At 44.1% G+C, this 23,965-nt stretch overlaps 1 protein-coding gene across 3 annotated transcripts in view; it reads right to left on the minus strand.

The window, feature by feature from the left end:
- Positions 1-23,965, minus strand: part of ror2 (receptor tyrosine kinase-like orphan receptor 2) — a 192,993-nt gene that overhangs the window by 34,330 nt on the left and 134,698 nt on the right. For all 3 annotated transcript variants that reach the window (XM_034192308.1, XM_034192306.1, XM_034192307.1), the window contains 2 exons: positions 1,623-1,910; positions 1,395-1,425 (listed from right to left, as the gene is read on the minus strand). In XM_034192308.1, coding sequence (XP_034048199.1) covers positions 1,395-1,425; positions 1,623-1,910 — 319 coding nt within the window. The remainder of the gene's footprint in view (positions 1-1,394; positions 1,426-1,622; positions 1,911-23,965) is intronic.

A 23,965-nucleotide genomic window follows, 5' to 3' on the forward strand; every position in this document is an offset into this window, starting at 1 on the left:
GCTTCATCTCAGCACCTCATCTCAGCCCTTTCTTAAAAACAAAAAGCGACCCTCATGGAATTTGTTTCTTAGACAACAACAAAATGTTAACAGCTAGTTTATAATGTACGTCCATTAAAAGCACTCACCTTCAACAGGAACCTAGCATCTGTCCAATTCACTATCAGAGATGTTTTTGTCTCTATTGTGATGGATTTTGGGTGACATATCAGCTGACTATGGACCAAAATGGCAAAACCAAATTTCTCATGTTAGAATGACAAGTTTTGTTCTATCTGATTAGTTACTCGAAAAGTGATGACACCGTGCCTTTCTGAAAAGTTCAGCGATTTTCAACTTACAGCACTTGGTGCAGCCCAAAAATAAGATGAAGTGCTCTGATGAAAAGACACTGGATGTGGTGTTTTCTTTTCTTTTTATGGGAAGTGATGGCCTAGTGGTTAAGCGTTGGGCTTCAGACCAAAGGATCCTCAGCTCAAAACCCAGTCAGACCGGAAAGTCGCTAAGGGCCCTTGGTCCTTAATCCCCTAGCTGCTCCCAGTGTGTAGTGAGCGCCTTGCATGGCAGCAACCTGACACTGGTGTGTGAGTGTGTCTGGGTAAATGCGAGCCATCATTGTAAAGCGCTTTGAGTGTCTTATGCAGATGGAAAAGCGCTATATAAATGCAGTCCATTTGCCATTTTTTGGCAGCTGCTTAAGTTCCATTCTCATTTGGAACAACTGAAAAAAGAAGCCACCACTTGGAAAGAATATTATATGGATACGGGGCCTAAGTCTTTTTAGGTTTATCATTTAGGTAGAAATAGCTCAAAAACACCCACCAGCCATCAACATGTAACTGATGTGTGGAATTTTCTCAGGGATTACAAGTGATAACTGCACACAGTATGGGAAGTGACGGCAGGTACAAGTAGGAGTGGCTTCAAGTGTGAGACATTTTCACAGTTGCCTAGGGATAGTACTGAGCTGCATGGCACGCCGACACTCTGAGCGGCTACGACAGAACCCAGCAGTATTAACAATATTCTTGGCTGGCTGATAGTATCAGCCGATATGAGCTTTTCAACATTGTATCTGTATCTGTGTTACTTTTGATGACATGAAAACGTTTATTTTACAGAATAAACACCACAGAGAAAAACTCTGGCTGTTGAAAATGGTGTCATTACATAGTTTGTCCAGCAGAGCGATGGGGGTCCCAGCCATGCTTGGCAGATTGTAAACCATGCTGTTGGAGCGCCCTCTCAAATCTACTGCTTAAAATCAACCTGACCCCAGTGAGGATCTGCCAACCATTTACATCCACAACTACAGGTCGAATAGAAAATTCCTCCATTGAATTATTTGCCACAAAACTGGATAAAAAATTAATTTAGTGACGTTGGTCACTTACGTTTCGTCTGGACCATGTGTGGGCATCTGTCCTGTAAATCAATGAATAAAAATGAGTTAAGATGAGGACGACTGATGGGGCAGTATGACAAAATATGCAAAAAGCCTCACAACTTGTTGGTACACTTCTTAAAGAAATCACATTACATATGTTTAAACTTGTCTCTTTAAGACATTTGTATACTTTCAGTACTGTGCGCAGTAAACATTTAGCATTCATCATTCGTACCTAGTTTGACGTAAAGCACGCCTGTTGCAGTGATGACTTTGACGGAGTTGGACGCGACACACTGGTAATAGCCGGTGTCTGTAGTGTCCAGGTCCTGGATGCGGAGCTTAGAACCTGCCTCCGTTTTGCGGATGGTGATCCGGCCTTGCTCCTGGACGACTGGGGCATCGTTCTTGAGCCAGCGAATCGATGGTCGTGGGTTCCCTGCTACTTTGCAATGCAGTGTGGCAGTCTGGCCCTGGAAGTGGGTGATGTTGTTGACTGGCTCCTGGAACTCCAGGAAATACCCTTGAGAAGGTGAAACAGAGGGGATCAGGGTAACAGGGGAGTGAGCACGAGCGGCAGACAGAGCGCTGAAAAGCTATGAGCAGATTAAAGTCTTTACCCATTAGCCTGAATGGGCTCAGGTGTATTATTGTGGCCTGCGTGGCCGGCTGCCCAACAAGTCATACACAAGTATTGTCCTGGATAATTCCCGCTTTGACATTTCCCGGCCACGCTGCCTGTCTGCGGACTTGGAGAACACACTTTATCTGCACTGTCTCAGTCCACCCAGCTATAAATGGGTACTGGCCTCGGGTGGGTAGCCTGAAATAGACTGGTTTCCCATCTAGGGGAAGTCAAAGACTCTCATCCGTTCCACACTACGGAATCCAGAGATAAGTAACGTTACCAATGGGCCTCAGAGCCTAATTTTAATTTAATTTATTTTCATTTAGTGCCAAATCACAACAAAGTTGCCTCAAGACACTTCACACAAGTAAGGTCTAACCTTACAACCCATAGAGCAAGCACACAGGTGACAGTGGTAAGGAAAGACTCCCTCTGATGATTTGAGGAAGAAACCTCAAGCAGACCAGACTCAAAGGGGCGACCCACTGCTTAGGCCATGCTATCGACACAATAGACAATACAGGAAATTATAGAGGAGATTTACACAGTATACACAGCTTATACACAACTTCTTTGGCATTTTCCCTCGACAGTCAGTTCCATAATTTGTCCTTGATTTCGCACACGTTCTTTTTAGCGAAGTCACTCGACTATGAAGTTGTGATTAGCGTCTTGGTGGCTCCCCTCACTACTTTTCTTCATGAACAGTCCGTCAGTCCCAAAGTTGAAAAATCAAATATTTGGGTACTGAATCATATAATGTAGGATTTTACAAGCTGATAGGAAAGTTAGGATAGCAAAGGATGATAGGACATGAAGGAAAGTTCCATCTTTCAACTCATGCAAATATTCTTTCATTGTTGGGAATGGCCCAAGTCACCTGCGCCTAGAGTGAGTGTGCCCTTAGTGAGGTGACGTGTACCAAATTTCACCTTGATAAAAAAAAAAAAAAAAATGACATTTACAAATACACATTTATATGTAAAAACCAAAACACACCTTACAGTAACTTGTGTGTTGGTTTTTACAAATAAATAAACCAACCAACCAGTGATTGAGAGGAGACGCATTTCCCATAATGCCTTTTGGCACGTGTCAGTTAAACCTTCAGAGTTAGCGCAATACTTTAAAAGATATGTATGATATTTTCACTTTGTAAGTTGCTGTTAATGTCGATAAACTGTCCGGAATTAGTTTTGTTAATAATTGAAACCATAAGTGAAAAGTGCTTTGCTTTTCATGTCTCCTGCCACACTTCTGTGTCATTGCATGTGAAAAGTAAATGACATTTCCTTACAGTAGTGTGCAGGGCGCACAACGACAGAAGCTCTGACTCATTGTTCGCTTTTGGTTTGTGATCACCTTTGATTTTACTCATAAGCCTTGGTGGTGCTGAAACTCGAAACTGGCTTATCAGTAGCCGACAGTGTCAGAGTCAATACTAAAAGTTAGCAATTAGCTGTAACGTCCACAATTTTTTTTTTATCGGTTCAGTGTTATAAAAGTTAACTTTTAACTTAGCAGCTTAGTGGTTAGTGAAGCTAACTTTTTGGTTAGCTGTGCCCACCACTGCATAAAATCTACATACCAAAGACCTGTGAGGTGCAGAGAAACAAAGAGAGAAATGTTCTACAAATTATCGTGCTCTAGTGAAAAAACTGTAAAAACGCTGTAAGAAAATTTTTATCAGTCTGAGAAAAGTGCTGAAGAGTAAATCTGATATGAATCTCAAGTGTCGTGCCGTCATGTGAGGGTCCACACTGTTCCTGGGTGGGACTGCAGAGTTTACAACGACTGAGCCGCGACTCCACTGTGGCACTGTGCAGGAGGACAACAGACGGTCTGTGGTGCAAAGAAACAACTGGACACGTGGTGATGACATGAAGCAGCTCACTCTGCTTTTAGCCAGAGAATCAGGACACGACAGGAAGCAAAGTCAGAAAACATTTTACTCACGAAGCTCACAAAGATGTTCGACTGGCACAGACAGAACTGTCTTCATAACAAAAATCTGCAAGTCCACGTCTCACGAGTTTGGAAGTATTTTCTTTCATGAGAAACATTTTAACTGAGCACATTTGGACAACTGAAGACTCTGTCTCTGATTTGTTTTTTTTTTTCAAATAATAAAGCTGATGGTTTGTCAGCATTTTATTACACGTTCGTTTGTTTTCAGACCTGTGTGTCTGTCCATCCGTCTGTCCATCCATGTGTGTAAAGACATTGAAGCCGACCAGAGGAATGACCGAGAGTTAGGTAAAGAAAAGTGATTTGACTTTGAGAAAAACTCATTAAAATTCAAGGTCAAAAGTCAAGCTCAAATTCTGGCTCAGTGCTTTAACAGGAAAAATGAAAGAGGCTATTTTAGGGAAATGGTTACAGATATCCAGATAGTCACTGGTAAAAACTAATATCAAGTAATACAACAAACTTGGAATCAGTCACATGACTTTTACCCTTGGATGATCTTGAAAGGTCAAACTAATTTCGATTGAATATTTGAAGGAGTTTGTTACCGGCACCCTGATAGCCACTATAAACCAACAATACAACCCCTGGCAAAAATTATGGAATCACCGGCCTCGGACGATGTTCATTCAGTTGTTTAATTTTGTAGAAAAAAAGCAGATCACAGACATGACACAAAACTAAAGTCATTTCAAATGGCAACTTTCTGGCTTTAAGAAACACTATAAGTAATCAAGAAAAAAAGATTGCGACAGTCAGTAACGGTTACTTTTTTAGACCAAGCAGAGGAATAAATTATGGAATCACTCAATTCTGAGGAATAAATTATGGAATCACCCTGTAAATTTTCATCCCCCAAATTAACACCTGCATCAAATCAGATCTACTCGTTGACATTGACCCTATGTGTCTTTTTGCAAGGAATGTTTTCACAGTTTTTGCTCTATGGCAAGATGCATTATCATCTTGAAAAATGATTTAATCATCCCCAAACATCCTTTCAATTGTCCAAAATATCAACGTAAACTTGTGCATTTATTGATGATGTAATGACAGCCATCTCCCCAGTGCCTTTACCTGACATGCAGCCCCATATCATCAATGACTGTGGAAATTTACATGTTCTCTTCAGCCAGTCATCTTTATAAATCTCATTGGAACGGCACCAAACAAAAGTTCCAGCATCATCACCTTGCCCAATGCAGATTCGAGATTCATCACTGAATATGACTTTCATCCAGTCATCCACAGTCCACGATTGCTTTTCCTTAGCCCATTGTATTAGGGTGATCGAACACGGTTCTGAACTCCCTCACAAACCCATCATATGTCAGAAGGAGCCGTGAATTCTGCTATGTAAATCCCATTTCCTTTAGGCGGTTTCTTACAGTTCGGTCACAGATGTTGACTCCAGTTTCCTCCCATTCGTTCCTCATTTGTTTTGTTGTGCATTTTTTCGATTTTTGAGACATATTGCTTTAAGTTTTCGGTCTTGACGCTTTGATGTCTTCCTTGGTCTACCAGTATGTTTGCCTTTAACAACCTTCCCATGTTGTTTGTATTTGGTCCAGAGTTTAGACACAGCTGACTGTGAACAACCAACATCTTTTGCAACATTGCGTGATGATTTACCCTGTTTTAAGAGTTTGATAATCCTCTCCTTTGTTTCAACTGACATCTCTCGTGTTGGAGCCATGATTCATATCAGTCCACTTGGTGCAACAGCTCTCCAAGGTGTGATCACTCCTTTTTAGATGCAGACTAACGAGCAGATCTGATATGATGCAGGTGTTAGTTTTGGGGATGAAAATTTACAGGGTGATTCCATAATTTTTTCCTCAGAATTGAGTGATTCCATATTTTTTTCCTCTGCTTGGTCTAAAAAAGTAACCGTTACTGACTGCCACAATCTTTTTTTCTTGATTTCTTATAGTGTTTCTTAAAGCCAGAAAGTTGCCATTTGAAATGACTTTAGTTTTGTGTCATGTCTGTGATCTGCTTTTTTTCTACAAAATTAAACAACTGAATGAACATCCTCCGAGGCCGGTGATTCCATACTTTTTGCCAGGGGTTGTATAAAGTCATATAGCACCTTTCTATTAGTCATATGACCTTTGGTGACCTTGAAAGATCAAATTCTTTTACAATGACTATTTAAAGGAATTTGTTCCAGATAACCTTATACAACCCCAATTCCAATGAAGTTGGGAAGTTGTGTAAAATGTAAATAAAAACAGAATACAATGATTTGCAAATCATCTTCTACCTATATTCAATTGAATACACCACAAAGACAAGATATTTAATGTTCAAACTGATATGAGCGAAGCGTCGTGCAGCGGCACGAAGCTCACTCATGGTACAGGGCGTCCTAAACAGGAAGTGCCAAAATTCAAGTCCACAGTAAAACAGGAAATGTTCAAATGTCAAACACTTCCTGGATTGACAGACGAGATCCCACGGAATCTCGCAGGAACTCAGTAGCAAGCTCACACTCAAACAGGAAATGCCGAATTCTCAGCCACCTTAGGTGGAGCTAGAGCAGAGGCCGGGTTTCACTGGACTCCCCTGAAATCTGATTGGACACAGATGATTGGCATGTCACAGCACTACACGTCTGGTTGAAAGAGCTGCATTTTCAAATCAGTGAGTCACATTGACTGCTAGGTTCCTCCTGTCCAGTAGTTTTTGCTGTGAACCACAAAAGTTCTAATCCACCTTAGTAGAAGAAGAAAAATGTTTGCTTCAGATTTGAACTGAACATGTCGTTTGAACTTTGGACTTCTAATGACACCAAACTTATATTGGTGAGTAAATGACCATATTTTATGTTAGAAATGAGGTCCAGGTTGTTAAAAGCAGCATTTCTCCTTTAATTCAGGTTGCCATGTCTGTCTGTTAGCTGTTTAAGAGTGCAAACATGTTTAAGCTGACAGACAACAAGGTGGTTCATGCTCTGTTGGCTTATTAGTGCAGCAGATAACTGAAACAATCCTTCAAATGGTGATACAAGCATCAAATTCAGCACAAATACAGCTGGAGCAAAATTAATGGAGCAACTTTAACTTTTGACCCCTGTACAAACTGAAACTGAACTTTGACACCATTCTTATCATTTATCATTCTTATCACTTATCATGTTTCCATCCTGACTTGTCTAAAGGAAACTGGCAATAAAACATTATTTACAGGTTTTATCAAGTTTTAGAGATTTGCTTTCAGTTTAAGTTTGAGGAAGATAATTTTAGAAATTTTTTATTCTTTATTTTTTGTTTTTCTTGTATTTAAAATGGCATAAACAAATTAAAATGTGTGAAATTCCAAGTGTTCCAATACTTTTGGAGGGCACAGTATCCTAACCTTATGATGAGTGCAAAATGAGTGTGGTATTATTACTGTTTGGTTTAAGAATGTTTAATTTTCACTGTTGCTGCACTTTCTGTCAAATCATAGTCATCGTCATCGTATATCATATTGATATGAAAATTCAGTAAAGTATATCTTCTACTACACATTTCAAATCTAAGGTGGTAGGAACTCTACTAGTGTTTACTAAGGTACACCTAAATATCTTAAAAAAAGAGAGAGAGTAGAGCCACTTAGGTGCCTGGTCTTGAGAACCAGGGATGGGAGGTTGAAAAGCTTTTTTTTTAATCCCATGGGAACTCTCCCTACACAACTAAGCGGCTCAAGTATGTGAGAGGCAAATAAAGAAAGGTTTTTGCCATGCTAATGCTCCCCTGAAGAATTTACTCAAAATAAAGTCTGAAGGACCTAAATGACATGGTGAGATGCTGTTGTTGATGTATGGCTTTTGCTTTGCATGGTAGAGTTTTAACTTGCACTTGTAGACGTAGCGACGAACTGTGTTAACTGACAATGGTTTTCCAAAGTGTTCCTGAGCCCACGCGGTAAGATCCTTTACACAATGATGTCAGTTTTTAATGCAGTGCCACCTGAGAGATCGAAGGTCACGGGCATTCAATGTTGCCGTTTCGGCCTTGCCGCTTACATGTAGAAAGTTCTCCAGATTCTCTGAATTTTCTGATTATATTATGGACTTTAGAATGGACTTTTGAATGCAGAGAAACATTGTTCTTAAACTCTTGGACTATTTTTTCATGCAGTTGTTCCCAAAGTGGTGATCCTCGCCACATCTTTGCTTGTAAAAGGCTAAGACTTTTGGGAATGCTCCTTTTATACCCAATCATGCATGTTGTCAGTTTCCAAACACTTATTGAATGTTGTTAGAAGGAAAGGTGATGTAACACAGTAGTAAACATACCACTGTCCCAGCTTTTATGAAACATGTTGCATTCATCCATTTCAAAATGAGCAAATATTTGCACAAAAACAATAAAGTCTATCAGTTTGAACATTAAATACCTTGTCTTTGTGGTGTATTCAGTTGAATATAGGTTAAAGAGGATTTGCAGATCATTGCATTCTGTTTTTAATTTGCATTTTACACAACGTCCCAACTTCATTGGAATTGGGGTTGTAATTACTAGGAAACAATAATATTCTCTCTCTCTCTCTCTCTCTCTCTCTCCCTCCTTCTATCTATCTATCTATCTATCTATCTATCTATCTATCTATCTATCTATCTATCTATCTATCTATCTATCTGTCTGTCTGTCTGTCTGTCTGTCTGTCTGTCTGTCTGCGTATTTATCATAGCCAAGTGGCTGACATTTATATTAGCTAACAGCAGTGAATGTGGACGATGTGCTGCAATGCACCATGGGAGTTCAGTGTTTTGGGGTTTTAAACATTGTTATTGTGATTCATGTTAATTTAATAGTGGTAGTGTTTATTGATTTTTTGAGTTTTTGTAGTTAAATTGGTTTAGTCAGTTTAGTTAAGTGTCATGTTGCTGTTACCATGAGTGAGAAGTGTAGTGTGTTTGATGTCTTCTGCCATCCTCTCCATTTGTGGATGTGCAAAAACAAAGATGTGCATGCGTGCAATTTCGACCACAGACAAACTGGGGAGAGCTGACATTTGGTGATTGGTATGCTTATGCATTTTGGGTCAAGGATGAACGCTGCCAAAATGGAATGTTGATAGGACTAATATCTTTGGAAAAACTATGGATATTAGCTGACAACACTGAACAATGGACATTGATATTCACATTCTGGACTCACATGCCAATCCAGCAGAGGGTGGTAAATCATCTTTCTATTAAAAGCGTGTGTGTTATATTATCAATGTAAGTACATACCATAATTGTAAATACGTTAAAAATACATGGATGACACAAGAAAGTGAAAATACTTATGTCCATTGTGGTCCATTTAAAAATCAAATGAGAAAATAGAAGTAATAATAAAATAATAATAATACCGATAATGATAATAGTATGTTTATGATAGCAAGAACCTAAACAATTTATAAATACATTAAGACAGCAAATTAACATTAAAAATGACATAATTAACAGGAAATAAAGGAGCTGAGTTCTTCTTCTAAAAACTGTTGAGGTCTATGGTTGTAAAAACACTCTGGACTCACATGCCATCCCAATATATATATATATATATATATATATATATATATATATATATATATATATATATATATATATATATATATATATATATATATATATATATATATATGTGTGTGTGTGTGTGTGTGTGTGTGTGTGTGTTTGTGTGTTTGTGTGTCTGACTGCTAGTGCCGAGCTCCAAGAAAACAAAAGATCTCTTTCATGAAACACAATGTAACATCTTCAAATTAGACTTCTTGTAACATTTTCATGTTTCTAGTGGAGATAATTTTGTTACTTTTCGTGCTTTCTCTGTAAAAACACAAAGAGGATGGAAGCCAAAAACTTCCATCTCAAAAGGGCAGTGAGGACATGTGGTTTATACAAAGTAAAGATTTATGATGAGATAAATATGTTCTTCCTGTGTCTTCACAGTCTCTGCAGACCACACATTTGTGTCTGGTTCTAAAAACGACAGATAAAGAAGAAAAATGGTTTATTTGGAAAAACGGCTGTGTGTGTGTTTCTTCCTGGCTTGCAGCGTGCTAAACGTATGTCAGCAAGATAAGATAAAGCTTTGTTCATGCTGAGAGTTGTAAGATTACTCCGACTGAATTAAATACGAGGTCTATTAGAAAAGTATCCGACCTTATTATTTTTTTCAAAAACCATATGGATTTGAATCACGTGTGATTACATCAGACATGCTTGAACCCTCGTGGGCATGCGAGAGTTTTTTCACGCCTGTCGGTTACGTCATTCGCCTGTGGGCAGTCTTTGAGTGAGGAGTCGTCCACCCTCTCATTTTTTTTCATTGTTTAGGAATGGCTCAGAGACTGCTGCTTTGTTTGATAAAAATTTTTTCAAAACAGTAAGGCACAACTGAGTGGACACCATTCAATAAATTCAGCTGGTTTTCGGTAAAAATTTTAACGGCTGATGAGAGATTTTGGTCTGTAAGTGTCGCTTTAAGGACGGCCCACGGCACCTGATGGCGATCTGCGCTTCGAGGCGGCAGCGTCTCACTGTTTCAAGTTGAAAACTTCCACATTTCAGGCTCTGTTGACCCAGTAAGTCGTCAGAGAACAGAGAACTTTCAGAAGAAGTCGGCATGAGGAGTTTATTCGGACATTCCATTGTTAACGGACATTTTGTAATGAAAGAACGTGCGGGCAGAGTCGCATGTCGGGCCGGACCCGACCGCGGGGGGTCGCGACAGGAAAAACACCTCCGTTGGAAACCTTAACGGACAAGTTGGAACATGCCCAAGCTGTTAAACAATTTCTCAGTTACTCACTTGTTGAAAGCCATCAAAAGCCGCCTGAATTTTACAAATGGTTTTCAACACGGAGGTGTTTTTCCTGTCGCGGCGCACACAGATTCACTGAGTCGTCATGGAAACGACTTGGCGAATTTGCGCGCACGTCTTTCATTAAAAAATGTCCTTAAACAGTGGAATGTCCGCATAAAGTCCTCATGCCGGCCTCTTCTGAATCTTCTCTGTTCTCTCAGCTGAATTTCTTGAATAGTGTCCACTCGGATATTCCTCACAGGTCCAGAAAAAATTTTGATAAAGCAACGCGCGCCGTCTCGAGCAGCGTGTGGAACAAAGGAATTCAGCCGAGAGGGCGGGACCACATCTCACTCAAGGCCTGCCCACAGGGAAATGACGTCACCGACATGCGTGAAAAAACTCACGCATGCGCACGAGGGTTCAAGCATGATTGGTGTAATCGCATGTCATTCAAATCCATATAGTTTTTTTTTTTTATAAAACTGCCGGTTAGTTTTATAAGATACCTCGTACATGCACACACAGCGGGTAAAATAAGTATTGAACACATCACCGTTCTTCTCAGTAAATATATTTCTAAAGGTGCTATTGATATGAAACTTTCACCAGATGTCAGTAACAACCAGTGTTGCCACAGTTACTTTGAAAAAGTAATCCAATTACTGATTACTCCTTGTAAAAGTAACTTAGTTACTTTACTGATTACTCAATTGTAAAAGTAACTAAGTTAGATTACTAGTTACTTTTTTAGTTACTTTCCCCAGCTGCCGACAACAACCCACGTCAACATGACAATGATACCTGTTTTGCCAAAACTCACTTTATAGTCACCCTTTCTTGACTTCAATGAAAACAAATACTTGTTTTATAAAAAGTAAAATAAAGACCTCTTTCTTGACCTCATATTTAACTATTGACAGCACTGTAACAGTAAAACTTGCAATTTCAAACCTACATTGTTTATAAATGTAACTATTAAATTCTAACATTTTTCTAACATTTAAATTCTCTAAACATTTTACTTGTCGAAATTATTATTATTTTAAGCAGTATTAGTAGTTGTAGTAAAAAACGGCTTCAAAACTGGACCTTTAATCTAGGGGTGTTGTGAGGGGGGCACATCCCTGCCCCACGCCCCCATTCCATCTAGATTCGCCCCTGCTTTGGCGTTTGAGCACAAAGAATGGATAACATGTATTTATGCAGAAAACATGACCAGATTTACAGGTAAGAAAGTTTTATTGCGTTTTCACATCATGTGGTCCTCAGAAAGAGAGTTTAGGTGCATTTGAGTGGAAAATAGTGTTAGTTGTTGACGCGTCGCGGAGGATCAGCTGTTTTTAACGAGACGATACGGAGCAGCTCAGCTCTAAATAAAGGAGGGAAAAAAGTATAAAAATGTCTTTGTAAAGCTCAGTGCAGGTGTGCTGATCACCGCCCTTTAAGAGGTGAGGACGAGTCGAGCAGCTGCAAAAAAACGCGGAAGAAAAGCTCACAGCTCACTGAAAGTGGGCAGTTCAGTTGAACCCCGACCTCCTGCCCACGGACCAAGTTTAATGCTGCTATCGACCCACAATGAAAAATAATAGTAATGCACAGTGACTTGGAGAAGTAACTTTAATCTGATTACTGATTTGGAAAGATTAACGCGTTAGATTACTCGTTACTAAAAAAAGTGGTCAGATTAGAGTAACGCGTTACCGGCATCACTGGTAACAACCCAAATAATCCACACCTAGAAAGAAATTAAAACAAATAAGTACAGAAATTAAGTTATGTGTAATAAAGTGGAATGACACAGGGAAAAAGTATTGAACACGCTTACTGAAATTTATTTAATACTTCGTATAAAAGTCTTTGTTGGTAATGAAGCGTCAAGATGCTTCCTGTATGGAGAAACTAGTCAAATTTATTCTTCAGGTGTGATTTGAGAGTTTCCTTGGCTGTGTGTTTAGGATCACTGTCTTGCTGAAATGTCCACCCTCATTTCATCTTCATCATCGTCGTAGATGGCACCAGACTTTTTATCAAGAAAGTCTTAGTACATTCATCTTTCCTTCAGTTGCATGAGGTTTTCCAGTTCCGTAAGCTGAAGACCAGCCCCACACTGTGATGTTCCCACCTCCAAACTTCACTGTTGATGTGCTGTTTTTGGGGTGATGTGCAGTGCCATTAATTGGTGTGTATTATGGCATCCAAAGAGTTCAGTTTTCTCCCAGTATTTCACAGGCTTGTGTAAATGTTGTGCAGTAAACTTTACACGAGCTTCAACATGCTTTTTCTTCGCCAATGAAGTCTTGAGCCTGCATGATGGTTGAGTGCATTACTTAGTGTTTTCTGCTAATTCCAGGTCTTTCTGAACTGGCCCTTGGCTTTTTGACAGCTTTTCTGATCATTTTTTTCACTTCTCTGTCAGAAATGTTGTGAGGAGCACTTAGTCGTGGCTAGTTTATGGTGAAATTCTTTCCACTTAGAAATCCTTTTGTATCAGTGTCATCAGTAGGTTTTGCAACAATAAGGTTGCGAAGATCTTGAGAGAGTTCCTAGCGTTTATCCATCATGAGATGTTTCTTGTGTGACACCTTGGTAATGACACACCTTGTTATAGGTCATCAGTTGGGACTGAACCAACAGATATTAATTTGCATTGACAAGGAGCAGGATTGCTTTCTAATTATGATAGATTTCAGCTGGTGTCTTGGCTTTACATGTCTTTTTGTACCTCCTGTTCTTCTGGTGTTCAAAACTTTTTCCTTGTGTCATTACACATTATTGCACATAACTCAATTTCTGTACTTATTTGTTTAGATTTTTTTGCATGTGTGGATTACTGTATTTTCCAGGTTATAAATCACAATGGTCCAAAAATGGCTGTTTAGGGGTATATATATATATATATATATATATATATATATATATAAGTTGCACTGGTGTATAAGTCGCATTTATCCCTTCATGCAAGAAGAAACCAAAATAGATAGAATTGCTATATTATTCATTTATAAGGCACACGTGTAAAGGAGCACAGCTAACGTGCTAATTAATGTCACTATAAGGGCACAAACTGCTTCTTTCAGTAAATGAACAGATGATCATATATGAGGTGAACGTGCCATGCAATGAAACGTTTGAAAACCTGGTGTATCATTTATATATTTACTGTTGTGTGGGCCGCTGAAGAGGAGGTACTGCTGGCCCACCACCACCAGATGGCGCCCTGCTTGGAGTGCGGGCTTCAAGCACAAGAGGGCGCCGGAGCCACTGGGAGTGACAGCTGTCACTCATCATCAGCACCAGCTGTCACTCATACAACTCATCACCATCACCATAAAGGCCGGACTGCAACTCCACCTCCTCGCCGAGAAATCAGCTACCATAAGAGGTAATATTCTCTGCTGTGTCTGAACCCTGACTTATTGTCTGAACTTCTTTGCAGCCATTTTCCTGTGGTTTGCCTTATCTGAGGGATTGGCGTTAGGTGTGACCAGCGATGGCTTCGCTTCACACTCCAACCAGATAAGTGGTTAGACAGGAGCTGCACGAGTGTGTGATTGGAGGTGGAGGTGCTCCCTCCCAAAAGAACACAGACTGTGGGATTACTGAGTGTGCGAACTCACACTCATCAACTCTGTTTCTGTTCTCTGCCAGCAGTACCAGGTCTGACAGCTGGAGACGGTGGCCACCTGGGGATCCAGGACTTGGCAGCTCCGGTGTTCTTCAGATCCGTTGGCGGTGAGGGCCGTGTGGGATCCGGCTCGGTTCTGGACGGACGTCTCCTATCCTCAAGCCTGCCCACACGTCACTCAACATATAACTGTTTGTAGTACCAAGAACTGTATTTGTCTGTATTCCGTTGTGCACTTCACAACATTAAATTGTTACTGTTTGGCTTATCCATTGCCCGTTCATTTAACGCCCCCTGTTGTGGGTCCGTGTTCCTACACTTTCACAACAGGATTTCTTGGCCAGTGTCATGGATCCTGAGGGGCGTCAACCATCGCTTGAACAGCCAATGGAAGAGCGAGGTGCACAGGCGTCAGCAGGAGGCATGTTAGGTGAGCTGCAGCAAATCTTAACCGCTTTCACTGCTCGGTTGGACTTAGTCACCGAGCAGAGTGTGATTCTCAATCGGAGGATGGAGGCTGTCACCGCCCAGGTGGAAGCGCATGCTCAGGGCGCTGCTGCAGCACCTCCTCCTGCTGACCGAATGCCAGAAACAGACGTTCCACTGGTTGTTCAATGAACCCTCCCACCTTCCCCTGAAGCATACATAAGCCCTCCGGAGCCATACGGAGGCTGTGTCGAGACGTGCGAGGACTTCTTGATGCAGTGCTCGCTCGTCTTTTCACAGCGTCCCATCATGTACGCGTCAGATGCTAGCCGGGTGGCTTACGTTATAAATTTTCTTCGAGGAGAGGCACGCGCCTGGGCTACGGCGCTCTGGGAGCAGAATTCACGGCTCCTAACGACATATGCTGGGTTTGTGAGGGAGTTCAGACAGGTGTTCGACCACCCTCATAGAGGCGAGACCGCTTCAAGCGTGCTGCTGTCGGGGTGTCGGAGCGCAGCGGAGTATGCAATCGATTTCCGCATCGCGGCAGCGCGAGCCGGCTGGAATGCTGTTGCACTCCGCTCCGCCTTTGTAAACGGACTGTCTCTGGTCCTTAAGGAGCACCTGGTGGTGAAGGACGAGCCGCAGGATTTAGATGGGCTTATCGACCTAGTTATACGGTTAGACAACCGATTAACAGAACACCGACGGGAGCGAGACGAAGGGCGTGGTCAGGCACAAGCCGTCCCTCTTCCTCCCGGGTCCGAAAGGGAGCCGTCTTCCCCACTCTCCAAGGCAGGGCACTCCACGTGACGACAGCCCCCCCTGCTGAAGTTGCTATGGAAACGAGCAGTGGGGAGTGTTTTCACTGCAGCTCAACCGAGCACACGTAGAAAAACTGCCCCAAACGGTCAATACAGCAGCACTCGTCCATAGAGACTGGGCTAAGGGTGGGTCACAATACCCACGCGGGGAGACCCCGACAATCTGCACACATCCCAGTCACGATCCTGAGTGGGGATCTAACCCTTCACGCCCCAGCACTGGTGGACATGGGGTCGGAGGGGAATCTGCTGGAGAGCAGATGGGCAAGGGAAGTCGGGCTCCCTCTAGTGGCTCTACCTTCACCTTTGAAGGTACGGGCACTAGATCAATCAATCAATCAATTTTTTTTTATATAGCGCCAAATCACAACAAACAGTTGCCCCAAGGCGCTTTATATTGTAAGGCAAGGCCATACAATAATGATGTAAAACCCCAACGGTCAAAACGACCCCCTGTGAGCAAGCACTTGGCTACAGTGGGAAGGAAAAACTCCCTTTTAACAGGAAGAAACCTCCAGCAGAACCAGGCTCAGGGAGGGGCAGTCTTCTGCTGGGACTGGTTGGGGCTGAGGGAGAGAACCAGGAAAAAGACATGCTGTGGAGGGGAGCAGAGATCGATCACTAATGATTAAATGCAGAGTGGTGCATACAGAGCAAAAAGAGAAAGAAACAGTGCATCATGGGAACCCCCCAGCAGTCTACGTCTATAGCAGCATAACTAAGGGATGGTTCAGGGTCACCTGATCCAGCCCTAACTATAAGCTTTAGCAAAAAGGAAAGTTTTAAGCCTAATCTTAAAAGTAGAGAGGGTGTCTGTCTCCCTGATCTGAATTGGGAGCTGGTTCCACAGGAGAGGAGCCTGAAAGCTGAAGGCTCTGCTTCCCATTCTACTCTTACAAACCCTAGGAACTACAAGTAAGCCTGCAGTCTGAGAGCGAAGCGCTCTATTGGGGTGATATGGTACTACGAGGTCCCTAAGATAAGATGGGACCTGATTATTCAAAACCTTATAAGTAAGAAGAAGAATTTTAAATTCTATTCTAGAATTAACAGGAAGCCAATGAAGAGAGGCCAATATGGGTGAGATATGCTCTCTCCTTCTAGTCCCCGTCAGCACTCTAGCTGCAGCATTTTGAATTAACTGAAGGCTTTTTAGGGAACTTTTAGGACAACCTGATAATAATGAATTACAATAGTCCAGCCTAGAGGAAATAAATGCATGAATTAGTTTTTCAGCATCACTCTGAGACAAGACCTTTCTGATTTTAGAGATATTGCGTAAATGCAAAAAAGCAGTCCTACATATTTGTTTAATATGCGCTTTGAATGACATATCCTGATCAAAAATGACTCCAAGATTTCTCACAGTATTACTAGAGGTCAGGGTAATGCCATCCAGAGTAAGGATCGGGTTAGACACCATGTTTCTAAGATTTGTGGGGCCAAGAACAATAACTTCAGTTTTATCTGAGTTTAAAAGCAGGAAATTAGAGGTCATCCATGTCTTTATGTCTGTAAGACAATCCTGCAGTTTAGCTAATTGGTGTGTGTCCTCTGGCTTCATGGATAGATAAAGCTGGGTATCATCTGCGTAACAATGAAAATTTAAGCAATAACGTCTAATAATACTGCCTAAGGGAAGCATATATAAAGTGAATAAAATTGGTCCTAGCACAGAACCTTGTGGAACTCCATAATTAACTTTAGTCTGTGAAGAAGATTCCCCATTTACATGAACAAATTGTAATCTATTAGACAAATATGATTCAAACCACCGCAGCGCAGTGCCTTTAATACCTATGGCATGCTCTAATCTCTGTAATAAAATTTTATGGTCAACAGTATCAAAAGCAGCACTGAGGTCTAACAGAACAAGCACAGAGATGAGTCCACTGTCCGAGGCCATAAGAAGATCATTTGTAACCTTCACTAATGCTGTTTCTGTACTATGATGAATTCTAAAACCTGACTGAAACTCTTCAAATAGACCATTCCTCTGCAGATGATCAGTTAGCTGTTTTACAACTACCCTTTCAAGAGATGGTGCCTTACTAGATGGCACCCTTCTTCCATTAATCACACACCAGACACAGCCAGTGACATTGGTGGTGTCTGGAAATCACAGGGAGGAGATTGTGTTTTATGTAACACCTTCTACCTCCCGTGTGATTTTGGGTTATCCTTGGATGATAAAACACAATCCCCGGATTGATTGGCCGTCTGGGGTTGTGGCTCAGTGGAGCAAAACCTGCCACTGGGAATGTCTCAGATCCTTGGTTCCGCCTGGTATGACAGCTAGTGAGGAGGTTAAAGTCCCTCCCAATCTGACGGGTGCCAAGTGAGTACCACGATATTGCTCACGTTTTCAGCAAAGATCTGGCGCTCACCCTTCCCCCGCACCGTCCATACGATTGTGCCATTGATTTGATCCCAGGCGTTGAGTACCCGTCCAGCAGGCTGTACAACCTCTCACGTCCTGAGCGAGAATCAATGGAGACCTACATCCGGGACTCATTAGCTTCCGGGCTGATCCAGAACTCCACCTCCCCGATGGGTGCAGGTTTCTTTTTTGTGGGCAAGAAAGACGGCGGACTCCATCCATGCATTGATTACAGGGGGCTGAATGAGATCACGGTTCACAACCGATACCCTCTGCCCTGTTAGATTCAGTGTTCATGCCCCTGCATGGAGTCCAAATTTTCACAAAGCTGAATCTTAGAAATGCGTACCACCTGGTTCGGATCCGGAAGGGAGACGAATGGAAGACAGCATTTAACACCCCGTTAGGTCACTTTGAGTACCTGGTCATGCCGTTCGGCCTCACTAACGCCCCCGCGACGTTCCAAGCTTTGGCAAATGACATCTTGCGGGACTTCCTGCATCGGTTTGTCTTCATATATCTAGACGATATACTCATCTTTTCCCCAGATCCTGAGACTCATGTTATGCATGTACGTCAGGTCCTGCAGCGGTTGTTGGAGAACCGGCTGTTTGTGAAGGGCGAGAAGTGCGAGTTCCACCATACTTCTTTGTCCTTCCTGGGGTTCATAATCTCCTCCAACTCCGTCGCCCCTGATCCGGCCAAGGTTGCGGCGGTGAGAGATTGGCCCCAACCAACAAACCGTAGGAAACTGCAACAGTACCTCGGTTTTGAAAATTTCTACCGGAGGTTCATCAAGGGCTACAGTCAGGTAGTTAGCCCCCTGACAGCCCTGACCTCCACTAAAGTCCCCTTCCCCTGGTCGGATCGGTGCGAAGCCGCGTTTAGGGAGTTGAAACGCTGGTTCTCGACTGCACCAGTCCTGGTGCAGCCCGATCCAAATCGCCAGTTTATAGTTGAAGTTGACTCCTCTGACTCAGGGATAGGAGCCATGCTATCCCAGAGCGGGGAGTCCGACAAGGTTCTCCACCCTTGTGCCTATTTCTCCCGCAGGTTGACCCCGGCTGAAAGGAATTATGACGTCGGCAATCGGGAACTTCTTGCAGTGAAGGAGGCTCTAGAGGAGTGGAGACACCTGTTGGAGAGAGCTTTGGTACCGTTCACGGTTTTCACGGACCATCGGAACCTGGAGTACATCTGGACCGCCAAGCGTCTGAACCCCAGGCAAGCCCGCTGGTCACTGTTCTTCGGGCGTTTTGACTTTCGGATCACATACCGCCCCGGGACGAAGAACCAACGGTCTGACGCCCTGTCCCGGGTGCACGAGGAGGAAGTCAGGACCGAGCTGTCAGACCCGACTGAAACCATCATCCCCGAGTCCACTGTCGTGGCCACCCTTACCTGGGACGTGGAGAAGACCGTCTGGGAGGCCCTGACACAGAACCTGGACCCGGGGACTGGACCAAAGAACAAGATGTACATCCCACCAGAGGCCAGGACTGCAGTCCTAGACTTCTGTCACGGTTCCAAGCTCTCCTGCCATCCAGGGGTGCGGAAAAACCGTGGCAGTTGTCCGGCAGCACTTCTGGTGGGTGTCTCTCAGGCCTGCACCACCTGCGCCAGGGGCAAGGTGGACCACCACAAGATTCAAGGCCTCCTCCAGCCTCTGCCGGTGCCTCATCGCCCCTGGTCTCACATCGGCCTGGACTTCGTCACGGGCCTCCCGCCGTCCCAGGGCATGACTACCATCCTCACGATAGTGGACCGGTTCTCCAAGGCGGCCCACTTCGTGGCCCTCCCGAAGCTCCCGACGGCCCAGGAGACTGCAGACCTCCTGGTCCACCATGTCGTGCGTCTGCATGGGATTCCATCGGACATTGTCTCAGATCGTGGTCCTCAGTTCTCCTCCCAGGTCTGGAGGAGTTTCTGCAGGGAACTGGGGGCCACCGTAAGTCTCTCGTCCGGGTACCACCTCCAGACGAACGGACAGGCAGAGCGGGCGAACCAGGAATTGGAGCAGGCCCTCCGCTGCGTGACCTCTGCGCACCCGACGGCCTGGAGTGACCATCTGGCCTGGATCGAGTACACTCATAATAGCCAAGTGTCATCTGACACCGGCCTCTCCCCATTTGAGGTATGTTTGGGGTACCAGTCCCCATTGTTTCCACTCGTGGAGGGAGAGGTCGGGGTGCCCTCAGTCCAGGCCCATCTGAGGAGGTGCCGTCGGGTGTGGCGTACCGCCCGCTCTGCCCTGCTCAAAGCCCGGACGAGGGCTAAGGCCCATGCAGACCGCCGGCGTGCCCCGGCCCCTACGTATCAGCCCGGGCAGGCGGTTTGGCTATCTACAAAGGACATCCCCCTACAAGTGGAATCCCAAAAACTGAAGATACAGATACATAGGACCCTTCACCATCCTAAAAGTCCTCAGTCCAGCCGCAGTGAAGCTGGCAGCTTTAGCTTCACTGCGGATACATCCGGTCTTTCACGTGTCACGACTCAAACCCTGCCACACCTCTCCACTCTGTGCCCCTGGACCGGCGCCGCCGCCTGCCCGGATCATTGACGGGGAGCCGGCTTGGACTGTGTGCCGGCTCCTGGACGTCCGTCGGAATAGCCGGGGATTCCAGTATTTGGTGGACTGGGAAGGCTATGGACCCGAAGAACGCTCCTGGGTGAAGAGGAGCTTCATCCTAGACCCGGCCCTCCTGGCCGACTTCTACACCCGGCACCCGGACAAGCCTGGTTGGGCGCCAGGAGGCGCCCGTTGAGGGGGGGGGGGGTCCTGTTGTGTGGGCCGCTGAAGAGGAGGTACTGCTGGCCCACCACCACCAGATGGCGCCCTGCTTGGAGTGCGGGCTTCAAGCACGAGAGGGCGCCGCAGCCACTGGGAGTGACAGCTGTCACTTTTACAACAAAAACACTGTTTTAGCCATCAGAAGCTAAGAGCTAATTAATGCTTTTGTTACAAGCGCAGACTGTTTATTTAAGCCACCGTGAGGTGAACGGACATAAACCACCATTAAATTTCTTCTTCTTGTTAAAAGAGATGCCTTGTACTTTCAAATAAAGGTTTCTATCAAATAGAAAAAAATAAGTACATCTCCATTCAAAAGTTTTGGGGGCTGAATGAGAATCCCACTCCCAGTCTGAGGTGTGTTGAGGTGCATTTGCAAACGTCAGACAGCAGTCTGAGAGCAGACGGCACAGTTGTGTGGCCAGAGCACATGCACTCAACATTTGTAGTACACCAGAGGTGGAAAACATATTGAACGGAGGTCTGAGAGCAATCTGTCCACAAACTGACTGCAGTCCTGAATTCGTATGGCATGAAAATGCCATTCGAAGACTCCTGGCAGCATTCGAGGGGCAGTTCGGAATGTTCTGAATCTGGGCTGGATTTCCTGATCGTGCCTGGACGCACCTCCCCTTCACACTAGAGGCCAAATGAGAGTGAATGCCCCCAGAATGGCCATTCAACCTACACTCGGCCAAAGTTGAGGCACACTCCAAAGGTCTCAGACAGCAGTCTGACTGCAGTCTCGACAGTCATGCACAACTGCGCACCCAGCTCAACTGTAGAGCACATGCCCACCACTGTCAAGGTGTGCTCGGAGTAGTGAAAGCTCGTACGGCTGGCCAGACTGCGTTCACAAGGGATACTCACCATGGTCAGGCACATCAAATCCGGCTGGCATTTCCAGCTTGTGCCATACGTGCACTGCCACTGCATCCCGTTTGGGGTTCGCAAAGGAGATATTTTTTATGTGCAATGTCTGTGGGACACATACATCCTGTGAACACTGCACAATCACACCAAAAAGGCACAGAGCATTGTCTGTCCATCTTATGAGTTAGAAGATGTATTTGTAATATTATGTTATCATGGCTGCAACACCCCGTTCAGACGTGTGGCACTGTGAGTGTGTCACAGACCCATGGAGCAGCGCACGCATCTGAATGCCCTGTTACAGCTGTAATACACATCATATGACAGATATATTGTCTGTCTATCTTATGAGTTAGAAGATGCATCTGTAATATTATGTTATCATGGCTGTAGCACCAGTTCAGATGCACAACACTGTGAGTCAGTGCGTGACAGAGCTGTGGGACGCACAGCTTCTACATGAGGTGTCACGAAGCCGCAATGGCATTAGGTCTTCTACCATTCAGAAGATTCAGACGGCTTTCGGTGGCTTTTTAGTCGAGTGAGTATCCGAGAAATTTTGGAGAGCTGGGCATGTCACAACATGTCCCGTGAGACTTCCAACACGGACTTGCTTTTGTTCTCCGCCATTGCTGCTTCGTCCCAAGGCGCGAATGCCTCCTCACATCTTTCATTGCAAAATCTCCTGTAACAGTGGAATCTGACGAAAAATGGCTGATGTCCACCTTTTCTGCCATTTCACTGGTAGTCAAACGACGTCCCGGATCAACACAGCCTTCACTTTGGAAATGATGTGGTCATTTCAGCCTGTCGATGGCCGATCGAAGCGCGGTGCGCCCTCAGCCGCTGTGGGCCATCTTTAATCCAGTTGTAATGCTCCTTAATCTGTGTGATGCCCATAGGATTTTCACCAAAACCCATCTGAATTTTCCAAATGGTTTCCACCTGGCTGTCTCACACAGTTTCTTGAAAAATTTGATGCAGCGCTGCTCCAGCCGTTCAGACATTTTCCTGACAATGAAAATCCAATGAGAGGGGTGGACCAGTGCTCACTCAAAGCCTGCCCACAGGCGAATGACGCAACCGACAGGCGTGAAAAAACTCACGCATGCACACGAAGGTTCAAGCTTGGCTGATGCAAGCGCACATGATTCAAATCCATACAGTTTTTGCAAAAAATAAAAAGCGTCTGATACTTTTCTAACAGACCTCGTACATGTGAGTAAAGGGCTGATGTCCTGGAGGGAGAAGAAGAGGGAGACAGTGAGTGATTGAGAGAGAGAGGGGTGAATACAGCGCACACTGTATTTACCATTTTCATAGAGAGCTGCCTTCCCACCTTTGTGGATTTTGAATCCTATTCATGACCTGAAATATGTAATCCAAGTCCTTCTGATTATGGGATCACTGACAAGCATCATGAGCCGTAAGGGATTATTGGTGGTTGTACTGCTTATGATGAATGAGCATGTTCATGATCTGATGACTGCAATAATCTGATGGCTCCGTTTACACGCAGAGCAGTAATGCACTAATCATTGGTACCTGGATAACACGATGTCTGTTCATAGGTTGGATGTCGTTTGAAACTCAGTCGACAGGAACGGCCGGTCTTGTGAGAACAGCAGAAGACAGTGCATGGTCCCTCCCACCCTTCTTCTTGCGTGCCTTCTGACCAGACTTTGATGGCAATCGAACCGCATTCGTACAGCATTCAAAGTGCATCTTACTGCAGTCTAACAGCAGTCTAGGTATCCGTACTGTGTTCCAACTACATTTAAACTGCATTCATAAACATACACACGGAATGTGCACAAATCAGTCAAGGTGAGATCCGCCCACATTCTAAGTAGGCAAATGTCATTCTTACACAGCTGTTGGAATATCTGTGTCTCAAATTTGGGCTTTTTTTTCTCATTCCACCTGATTCTGCTTGATTCCTGCTCATTCGTACTAACTCTGTCTGGGCCTTTAGTTTCTTCATCCCTAGATCAAGAACAAGGGAAGGATTTTCATACAAGAAAAAGACACAAAATCTAATCTCAGCTCGAGTCTCCCACGTGTCATCCAGCAAACTGTAGCTTCTTCTTGCATCTTGTAAAGAAATTGTTCTCTGTTCCACACCACTATGAAGCTGTACATCGGGTGATGCAACAGACAAAAGTGGCGGTATGCACAGTTTTGTCAATCACAGCTACAGAAGCCTATATCTTCAGCTTTGTCCTGCATGTCTTGGTGGCTTCCCTCACTCGTCTCCGTGCAAATTTGCTAA

Source organism: Thalassophryne amazonica, chromosome 17, assembly GCF_902500255.1.
Source record: "Thalassophryne amazonica chromosome 17, fThaAma1.1, whole genome shotgun sequence".
NCBI classification, from domain to species: Eukaryota; Metazoa; Chordata; class Actinopteri; order Batrachoidiformes; family Batrachoididae; genus Thalassophryne; species Thalassophryne amazonica.